This window comes from Engystomops pustulosus, chromosome 1 (assembly GCF_040894005.1).
Source record: "Engystomops pustulosus chromosome 1, aEngPut4.maternal, whole genome shotgun sequence".
In the NCBI taxonomy this organism is placed as follows: domain Eukaryota; kingdom Metazoa; phylum Chordata; class Amphibia; order Anura; family Leptodactylidae; genus Engystomops; species Engystomops pustulosus.
In genome coordinates this window covers 93,797,010-93,808,059 of record NC_092411.1, presented here as the reverse complement: position 1 = coordinate 93,808,059, position 11,050 = coordinate 93,797,010, and the positions used below count along the sequence as shown (strand labels likewise).

The 11,050-nt window shown below is 41.3% G+C and overlaps 1 protein-coding gene across 1 annotated transcript in view; it reads left to right on the top strand.

The window, feature by feature from the left end:
* Positions 1 to 11,050, top strand: part of RBM19 (RNA binding motif protein 19) — a 35,385-nt gene that overhangs the window by 13,745 nt on the left and 10,590 nt on the right. The window contains exons 12-18 of the mRNA XM_072147995.1: positions 472 to 587; positions 1,620 to 1,716; positions 1,799 to 1,909; positions 2,269 to 2,469; positions 4,672 to 4,786; positions 5,138 to 5,265; positions 5,571 to 5,631. Coding sequence (XP_072004096.1) covers positions 472 to 587; positions 1,620 to 1,716; positions 1,799 to 1,909; positions 2,269 to 2,469; positions 4,672 to 4,786; positions 5,138 to 5,265; positions 5,571 to 5,631 — 829 coding nt within the window. The remainder of the gene's footprint in view (positions 1 to 471; positions 588 to 1,619; positions 1,717 to 1,798; positions 1,910 to 2,268; positions 2,470 to 4,671; positions 4,787 to 5,137; positions 5,266 to 5,570; positions 5,632 to 11,050) is intronic.

Below are 11,050 nucleotides of genomic sequence, written 5' to 3'. Positions count from 1 at the left end.
ATCAGTCGCCTTCTTGTATATACAAAGTCAATGCAGAGAAGCCTGTAGCTTGAAGCTTGAGGAGGACATAGGATGGATTAGTAAAGAGAAAGCTGACATTTCATGCAGTTAGCGGTTTGATGTAAACCTGCCTAAAGACATGGGTTTTAAGAGCACATTTGAAATTTTGGTGGTTGGGTAAGACTCTGATTAGTTACTGATCAGTCCAGGGATATTAATAATTATCTTTTATATAGCGCCATCATGTTCCATAGCGCTTTACAAATCATAGGGGATTCCAGTAATTCATGCAGCTTGGGAGAAGTCCTGGAGATGTGCATTTTTATGGTGGCTCTAATTCTTAATTGGGTAATAAAATCAATCTCTGCATAATTTGAGACCTGTATAAATGTAATAAACGGAAGAATTTGTCTTTTCAGCATATTTTAGTAAATTCTTCATTTCATGATATTCTTTGACTATTTTCTAAAGGGCCGTATGTTGCATGTTCTGCCCTCAACTGTGAAAAAAGAAGATGAAGGTGAGGCAGGAGCAGACAATGGTTATAAGAAACAAAAAGCTTTGAAGGACAAAGCAAACAGTTCCAGGTACTGTCCATAATTCTTAGCAGTAATTGACCAGAAAGCTTTCATTATTGTCATTCATTCTGTTTAGCGGGAAGGAAACATTAACTGCTGTCAGGTACAAGCAACAAGATGTTCTGCTAATAACAGCCGAGTGATAATGTACAATAACTCATTCTAATTTGTAGACAAATGTTTAACTTTTGGTATCTTATTCTATCAGTATACTTTATACCCTGAGAGGGAACAGTATCGGCACACATTAATATATCACTGAAGTGGAAGGTGACCATAACCTTTCTGTTTGCCTTGCTGCATAGTTCTGATCTGGATTTGATGTGATTTATTGCTTTATATAATTGCACATGGTTGTTGTTTCTGTCTGTGTGTTATCCACTGATTCAATGGTTAGCACTCTGACAAATTTATTTCTATGAGCTCTTTCATATGCTATGGTTTCCATGGCCCCGTTTTTCAGTCGCATCCATTAAATGAGTTTATTATCTTATATAGTTATTGTAGCTGTTGCTTTTTTTTTCTCACCAGTTATATAGTTTATTAATAGTTTGCATTATTCTCTTCCATAACCGAAGACATTTCAGTGATACTGTGAACTTGGCGTCAAGGCCTTCTTCACACGAATGAATGAAAACGGCCATACTATACATATGCATACGGCCATGTTCATTTTAATGGCCGTATTGTTCACCATACTGTACCTTACCCTACATGTCCTATTTTCTCCAGTAAATCCATTCCGTACGCCCCATAGAAGTTCTGTTTATGGGAACGTGCTGCATACAGCACCAGTGGTAGGTGCATTCTGCCGGACAGCCAATAGTTGGCCATCATTTGCCAGCCCACTGTATATTATACAGTACGGATACAGTGACATATGTGCACATATGGATGAGAAACGTGTACACAGATTCATACTGCACATAAATACAGGACTGGAGAAATTGGTTTAGCTTTGCAGTCATAAAGAGTAGAGAAAACTGCCTAATAATGCACATTTGATCCTTGGTAACAAATGTTCTTTCATACCTCCGTCAGTTCTCATAATTGGAATACACTGTTCATGGGGACTAGTTCAGTGGCAGAGGTGATTGCTCAGAAGTACAACACAAGCAAAAGCCAAGTACTGGATCATGTGAGTGATCAGCCCGACCACTTATGTTATTTGAAAATTCTTTCTTCACCTTGATACATTCTTTGTTCACTCTCCTCATTAGGAAGGCAAAGGCAGTGTTGCTGTCAGAGTTGCGCTGGGAGAAACCCAGATAGTCCAAGATGTGCGTCAGTTCCTGCTGGAGAATGGAGTTTGTCTAGATTCTTTCAGTCAGGTAAATGTTTATTATGGTCAAATTTCAGACAAATAATCCCTTATATCCAAGTGACTCTTAAACTGGCACACATTTTAATTTACCTTTTGGTATTCACTAATGGCCTATCCTGTCCTCCACCAATCAGCAGAATGTAGTGGTCATGGCATTCATTTTACCGGAAGTGACTGGGCTGCAATATCAAGCACAGCCATATTGTTATGCACCCTTATGCTTAACTGTCCTAAGGTTCATCCATCAGTATCTGTAATAATACTTGATGGCAAATACTCAAAATATCACTAATGGCATCAAAATGACGTGTCTTTTTGCTAAAATTAATTTGCTTAAACAGTGGTTTCTCTGTTTTTTTCCATCAGGCTGCATCACCCCGTAGTAAAACAGTGATTCTAGTAAAGAACCTCCCAGCCAATACACAGGTTGCAGAACTACAGGAGGTCTTTGGACGTTTTGGAGATCTTGGAAGGGTTCTGCTGCCAGAAGGTGGAATAACAGCAATTGTGGAATTTATTGAACCAACTGAAGCTAAGCAAGCTTTCCGGAAACTGGCATACACAAAGGTGGGTACATGGTTTTTGTTACTGACCTTTGGCAGCGTATTCCTGTCACATAGTTCGGTACCTCTTAAAAAATAACAAACGCTCCACAACCAATTTTATGTTAAATATATTTTAAAGCATTTTTGATTCTTATAAATTGCCAGTTTCTAATCCTGTGGGGGTTGTGTGGTGGAAATTAAATCCCACAAAATTAAAGTAGAAGGTAACACCAATAAAGAAAATGATCCATCATTGTATACACTTCTTATAATGCATGATGTCAAACTATAAAGGGCCTGTCCGGTTTTTTTCAATTTTTTTTTTTTTTTTAAAGTAAACCTGTCTCCATAAGGCTATATTTCAGTGGGGACAGGTTCCCATAGACCCTCTAATGTGGCTCAATGCACAATCTATCCTTCTATTCATGCCATGCAAAGCGGTGAGCTGCGCCTCGTCATTCCCCCCGAATGCGTCCCGTTCCTATGCGGTGTTACTAGGCAGTTTGCGTACCTCAGCAAGTGATAGATTGTGCAATGAGCGAAAGGACGTCGTGAAGGGGATGGGGTGCAGAAGGAGGATGTGGAAGGCGCAGTCTTGAATACTGATGAGTCAGGGAAATATGCCAATTGGGAAGTGCATGTTACCTTTTGAAATGGGGCTTTCCCAAGACTACAGTAGGAACTGCTGGCATGGTGCCAGGTAAACTTCACCTGTGAATATTACAATAACTACAGACCACTAAGGTATGATAAGACCATGTCTGCTATCTATGTTAGAGGGTCTGTGGGAACCTGTCCCCAATGAAATATAGCCTTCTGGTGACAGGTTCTCTTTAATATGGGCCTTTAGAAGGGTTAAAAAACGGTAAACACCTCATACTCTTCTTTCTCTGGTGCACCCGTGCAGCACCACATCTCTCTTCACCACCAGCCTCTGTTTGTATACAGAAGCTCGGTGGTGACATCACCATTTTTTTTTTCACGGATCCATGTGCGAGACAACCATGCTGCAGAAAATAGAGCAGGTCCTATTCCTGCAAATGTTTGTGGCTTGGACAATCTTTATTGCTATCATTGGCTTGTGAGTGGACTTCACATGCTGATGACATAGGGGCCAAAAATATGTAAAATAACGGACCAAGGATTTGTTGTTTGCAACCCCTGAAATGGGAGAATTGTGTGTTGGTTTTACACCCCCTGGTGCCTATATTGAACAAAATAACAGGGGCAACCCCTTAATGTGGGAAGGGAACAACATTACCCGTGTGTATTAAAGTGTTTAACTGTGAAGGGATTACATGATCATCTTATCAGGTCTTTAAAGGGGTTGTCCATCAGCAAATATGGTTTGTGTAAAGAAAAGTTATACAATTTTCCTATATACTTTCTCAATACTTTCAATTCCTCACTGTTTTCTAGATCTCTACTTTCTGTCCTGCTATAGAAAGCTTCTATGTTTACTTCCCGTGGATAGAAACTGTCAATGGTCATGTGCTGTCACACAGCTACACAAGCCGTTATTATCACAGAAAGTAATCAGAGCTGTGTGATAGACACTTTCAATGGTAGGACAGCGAGCAGAGATCTAGAATGAGGAATTGATACAGGAAGTATATGGAAAATTGACACTGAAAGAGGACAACCCCTTTAACTTAATGACTGACCCATTTTATACATTTAATACCTCAAGGGTTGTCTTTTTTTTCTTTTTGGATATGACTGTCATGTTTGCAATTAATTTATGGACAGCAAATAAATAAAACCAATCTGACCGGAGGTCCTTCCGTGTCCTTTAATTGTCCATTGACAACTCCATAATTCCTTTCCACTTCCACTCTTTAAAAAGCTTTTCAAGTATATTTCCACATTAAAAGATACTCTGATGGGAATAGACCACTATTCAGACAGTTCCGCTGCGATTCCTCATCCCTTGCATCCCTTTGATGTTTTTTTGGACGTGGGGATCGGTCCTTGACTGTACAGTAGCTCCCAAAAAGGATTGTGTGCAACTCAAAACATTTTTTAATTTATGGACAGGCTAAAGACTATAAAAATGCCATTGCAAATAAACTGTTAAAAAGCACAGTGAATGTTGGCTATTGCTGTGACCTTTTGCTTTACAATCCTATTGCATGACCATTTTTTGTTTGAAAAAAAGTCAAATATATAATTTAAAGTAAACACATTGCTCTATGTTTAAATAGATTTTTCCTCTCCTGTTCAGTTTCAGCATGTCCCCCTTTACTTAGAGTGGGCACCCATGGATGTTTTTAGCACCCCTTTTATTAAGAAGGAAACAAAGCCAGTGCAAGTTGACATGATTGAAGAGCAAAGCAAAGGTAGGTGATTTCTTAAAACTCTTATATTGTACTTTGGAATAAAATGTCCCTAGCCTTCATAATTGAGAAAAGGTTCATTCTGGTTTTGGAAGGTTCTGTTCACACCTGCATGTGAGCTTGCACATTTTGTTTTTTATGTGATTTTGACATTTGCACATGCCGTGCCATTTTTTTTCTGCAAAAACGGAGTGCCACAAAGCTCCTTGTCAGTTACCTTGGTGGTTGGAGTTGTCCATCATGTTACTGATCTGTCACAGCTTGCATTTTCAATTTCTGCTTGTATGAATGACAGAATGCAGAACTTGGACTTGGCTCTAGATTTGCGTTAACCATTTTTTAATTCTTTGTTAGAGAGTGTTGAGAAACCTGAAAATAAAATTGAAACAGAAGAGTCAGAAGATGATGAAGAAACTGTTCCAGGCTGCACATTGTTCATTAAGAACCTCAACTTTAGTTCCACAGAGGAAACTCTTAAAGAGGTACATTTTCACTCTATGTATGAAACGCATGAAAGTTAGAAGTGTTAGAGATTTTTCTTGTGGTTTATTTTTTAGGGAATGTTGACAATTCAGTCCTTATTTTTGCCAAACTAGCTAAGGTTCCTATTCACATTATCTCCCAACTTTTAGCACTTGGAAGACAATGTCAGCCTATTTTAGGGACTTTTGATTTGCTGATATCTAAAATTTGAGATCCTATTTAATGACTATTATATAAATGTAAAATTCATACTGCTTAAAATGTTGTTTTAAAGTTTATATAAAATATTCTCATTTTACTACAGGTCTTTTCAAAAATTGGTCCTTTGAAGTCCTGTAGCATTTCTAAGAAGAAAGATAAAAAAGGTGTGTATCGCCCACTGTGCTCAGTGTTGTAAAATCTGTGGTAATAGAAAATGTTTCTTGCATATAGTATAGGATACCCAAAGCTGTAGCTTTGGCAGCAATTAAAATGCATTACTGTATTTTTCTGACTTTTTAGCAAAAAAGGTCAGGAGGATCCAGTACTGCCAGACACTCCTGACCGCTGTAATGGAGATTGGGTGATGGGCTGAGATAGTAAGGAGCGTCTTATGGTCCTAAAAATATTGTATACTAGGTAATGGAAATAATATTTTATAGCTTTATTGATGATGCAGAATGGATATTTAAGACTAGATATAGACATATGGAACATATAAATAAAATCACATATCCGTACTAAAATGCCTAATCTATCGTCTTATAAAAACGTTGAATGCATTAATGGCGGAAAAAAAGTCAATATGTCTGATTTGCTGCCTTTTCACAATTTTTGGAATGGATTTCGCTTACTCATCGAATCCTATGTTTCGCTCACTCAGTGTAGTTTTAGCCACAATGTTTATACAAATGAAACCTGTAATTTAACGTAGTAGAACGGGACAAGGCAGTTTAGGAGGTATGGAGATGGCTCAACGGGCCGGAGCACTGTCCATATAGACAGCATGTTACCCAACGGTAACACCCACCATTGGTTCTGGCACAGAACACATGTGTTAACCTTTAACTGCGGTGGGCGCATGGATTCTGCCATATTGGCTTGGATCGTTGCTCCCTTTGATGTTATAAGACTCCAGGAACTGTCACTGAGATCTGTAACCTTCTGCAAGTGGCGCACTGTTACAGATCGATAGCAGTTTCTCTGTATACTGCAACACTGTAGTACATCGTGGGAGCAGTCAGACCTTCTAGGGTTAAAGTGCCTTAATTTTTTTTTTTTTTTTTTTTTTAGAGAATTTAAGAAAATAGTACATTTTTATTAAAAAATGAAACAAATTAAAAAAACTAAGTGAAAATCACCCCCTTTTCCTGGAACTAATATTAAAATAAATAAAATTTTTAGGTATCCCTGCTTCCTAAAAGTCCCTATGAATCAAAATATAAAAATGGTTATTCCCGACTTCCATGCCTGTAATGGAAAACAGCTCCTAATTGTCCGAAACTGCGCTTTGTATTAAACTTGAATAAAAACTAAAAGGTTGTACAGTACCCATTTTTTCCAAATGGTAACCATGAAAGTGTCATCATGTCCCGGAAAAAAATACAACTTGCACAGTTCTGTAAAAAAAAGTTATTGCTGTCAAAAAATGCAGAAATGAAGACATTTTATAAAAGGTTTACATTTTTTTAGATATATTAAAACACAATAAAACATGTACAGGCAGTCCCCGCAAAGTTAAATTTGTATGTAAGTCGGAACTATATACTTTATAATTGTTACCCCAGCCAAATTTTTTTTTTGGTCTCTGTGACAATAGGATTTTAAAAATGTTGGGTTGTCATAAGAACCAGGATTAACAATAAAGCTTCATTACAGACACCTGTGATATCTGTTACAGCTGTTTATTGTAGCCTAGGACTAAAGTACAGTAAATTGCCAAAATCCAGAGGTCCGTTTGTAAGTAGGGGTCGTCTGTAAGTCGGGTGTTCTTAAGTAGGGGACCGCCTGTATACATTTGGTTTCCCTTTGATTGTTTTGACCCAGATACTAAATGGGAGGTGTAATTTGGAGTGCACAGTTAAAACCGTAGAAACCACCCCAACAAGAAAGGGGAGCGAATGCATTTTTTTTTTTTGCCAATTTCCCTTCATTTGGAATTATCTACCACTTAGCAGGGAATATCAAATACTGTCACTATGAAGTAGAATTTGTTACGCAGAAAACAAGTCTGCACATAGAAACTTCAAAGTTATAGATTTTTGAAGGTGTGGAGTGACAAATGTATCATGGTTACATCTAGTCTTTGTTGCCTGTGAAGTGAAAATAGTGCCCCTCCTTCCTTTCAAATAAAAAAAAAAAAACAACACATTTATACTATAGGTCAGTGATGGCTAACCTATGGCACTGGTGCCAGAGGTGGCAGTCAGAGCCCTTTCTGTGGGCACTCAGGCCATCACCAGAGATGACTCCAGGTAACTTCCTGCAGTCCCAGACAGCCCAGGACTTGCTGTGCACAGAGCTATTTTAAAGTGACAGCTCTACCTTGGACTATTTTCTGCTTTATTGGTGTCCTCAGGTGCTGGTATCAATGAAAGCTGTGACAGAGAAGGGAGTATAAATCACAAATTAAATTTCTGTGTTGGCACATAGCGATAAATAAGCGGGTCTTTGTTGTAGTTTGGGCACTCAGTCTCTAAAAGGTTTGCCATCACTGCTATAGGTAAAGGTCATAAAGTGTTTTTCTATACCTGCAATAGTTGCAAAGTAACATTTATGGACTACCTCATATACTTGCTGTAACAGCCGGCAGAGCCACGGCCATGCAATCTGCCGGCTGGCGCACACTATGACTACGTCTCTGCCGGCTGTTACAGCAGAGAGGAGACAGAAGAGGAGCCGTGGGGATGGGATCATCGGGGTTCTGCGCCTAGCATCGGGACCGCTCAAAGGTGAGTATGTAAGTTTTTTTTTTTTTTAAGTGCTGGGCAAACTGGGGGTAGGTAGGCTGTATACAAAGGGGGGGGGCTGGCTGGCTGTATACTAAAGGGAGTTGGCTGGCTGTATACTAATGGTGGCGGGCTGCTAAGGGGGGGGCCTGCTGGCTGGCTGCTAAGGGGGGGGCCTGCTGGCTGGCTGCTAAGGGGGGGGGGGCCTGCTGGCTGGCGGCTAAGGGGGGCGGGGCCTGCTGGCTGGTGGCTAAGGGGGGCGGGGCTGCTGGCTGGCTGCTAAGGGGGGGGGCCTGCTGGCTGGCTGCTAAGGGGGAGGGGCTGCTGGCTGGCTGCTAAGGGGGGGGGGTGGCTGGCTGGCTGCTAAGGGGGGGGCCTGCTGGCTAGCTGCTAAGGGGGGGGCCTGCTGGCTGGCTGCTAAGGGGGGGGCCTGCTGGCTGCTAAGGGGGGGGGGCCTGCTGGCTGGCTGCTAAGGGGGGGGGGCCTGCTGGCTGGCTGCTAAGGGGGGGGGGCCTGCTGGCTGGCTGCTAAGGGGGGGGGGCCTGCTGGCTGGCTGCTAAGGGGGGGGGGCCTGCTGGCTGGCTGCTAAGGGGGGGGGGCCTGCTGGCTGGCTGCTAGGGGGGGGGGCCTGCTGGCTGGCTGCTAAGGGGGGGGGGCCTGCTGGCTGGCTGCTAAGGGGGGGGGCCTGCTGGCTGGCTGCTAAGGGGGGGGGGGAGCATGCCAGCTGAAGGGGGGGGGTGTGCTGGCTGGCTGCTAAGGGGGTGGGCGTGCTGGCTGACTACTAAAGGGGGCTGGCTATATACTGGGAGGCTGTGAGCAATGCATTTCCCACCCTCAGATTATACTCGAGTCAATAGGGTTTCCAAGTTTTTGTTGGTAGAAGTAGTGCCCTCGGCTTATACTTGAGTATATACGGTATACATTCATTCATTTATTGCCGCTGTTTCTCTGCTATCATGCTGTCTCAGCCCTCTCCCATCAGCCTGGCATTCTTGTTGCTGAGAACAATCATGGAGTGAAAAAGGAGGGAAGATGTGATGCTGTGTACTGACTTGGGTTCACAGAAGGGTTGAGGGTAGAGCTATGCACCGAGCTAGACACAGCTCTGTCCGTCTGTAACGGTGTATGTGTGTGTGTTAGAATCTGCTATTGTTAGAGCCTTTTGAGAAGTGATGAAAAGCTGTTCAGGCCTCAGTGCCCTTAGCTGATGTCCTAACCAGGAAGTGCCCTCCTACTTCAGGAGAAGCTGTATATGTCAAGGGAGCTGCCTTACAATGTAACTAAAATATGCATGGTTTTCCTTATCCCATCCTGGAAAACTTTGCATATTTACCCAGAATCCCCCTAGCAGAACTAGAAGACTCCACACGCCTACACGGCGGCCTTAGTTGACATTCTCCGTAAGGAGAACTCTTACTTCCTGAACCTATGATTTTATAAGTAAGGTTTATGGATATACAGGCAGTCCCCGGGTTACATACAAGATAGGGTCTGTAGGTTTGTTCTTAAGTTGAATTTGTATGTAAGTGGGAACTGTATATTTTATCATTGTAATCCCAGCCAGAACTTTTTTGGTCTCTGTGACAATTGGATTTTAAAAATGTTGGGTTGTCATTAGAACCAGGATTTACAATAAATCTTCATTACAGACACCTGTGATAACTGTTACAGCTGTTTGTTGTAGCTTAGGACTAAAGTACAATAAATTACCAATATCCAGAGGTCCGTTTGTAACTAGGGGTCGTATGTAAGTCGAGTGTTCTTAAGTAGGGGACCGCCTGTACTAGCTGAGATGCAACCCAGCTTAGGAATTCATTGGAATTGTTGTCAAAGGCTCTCTCCAGCTGTGCTAAAACAATTTTTGTGCTGGCAACTTCAGAGTTATTGTTTAAATGAACTATATGTCACCTAAGAAAGTTAATGTTTAAAAAAAAAAAAAAAAGTAGGACCTACTGTAGTATTCGTGCAAAATGTGACCAGGTAGATACCTCACTTGCTGGGATTGTCTATCATAGTGTGTATGTATAATATGTGTGTGTATATGTATAATGTATAATATTTATATGTGTGTGTGTGTATATGCATGGATGAATCTTCTTCTGTAATAGGACTTCACATGAGAATTGGAGGAATGGATAACATGGCTGGACTTTGCAGTTCCTCAGCACAGCCTTTCATTCCTTCCCTTTATGTTCAAACTGGATACAGAAAATAAAGCTCTGGTCATTGCCAAGATAAGGGGGGGGGGGGGGGGGGGTCGGACAAAACGGTTAAGGAGGCTTTGTTGTTAGGGAAGCACAAGATGCTATCAGGGGAGTAGGACCTCTTATAGTAACTGTTAAGTGAAGGTCCCTCTGCTTGTCCCTGGTCCATTGTCTTACTAAAATGCTCTCTGAAATTGTTGCCTACATTGAAAAGAAGAAGACTGCACTCCTCCTAGTTCATACAAAACTATAGGACCTTTAATGTTTTACTAGAACCTAGAAACCTTTTTCATGCGCACAAAACACTGCACTTGTGCACATATATAATGGAAAAATTCCATAACATATTAGTGTAGAGGTCATCTGTGTGGATCACATCTTGCGTATATAATACTACCTTTTTCAATAGTAGAGTAGAAATACTTAGATTTACTATATCATAAGTTACACAAAACATGGATGTTCTCACTATTCACTCCTTAGCGGTCCTTGATGTACTATTGCTGCATGGAGTGCTGTGACCTAGCTCACCATGCAGTAATAGTTCATCAAGGAGCCAATGTCTGTTCCGCTCCTCACCGTAATCGTAATGAATCATAGAATAAAGAGGGCATGTAACCTGGGGTATACGGTGAACACCAAAAACCAAATAG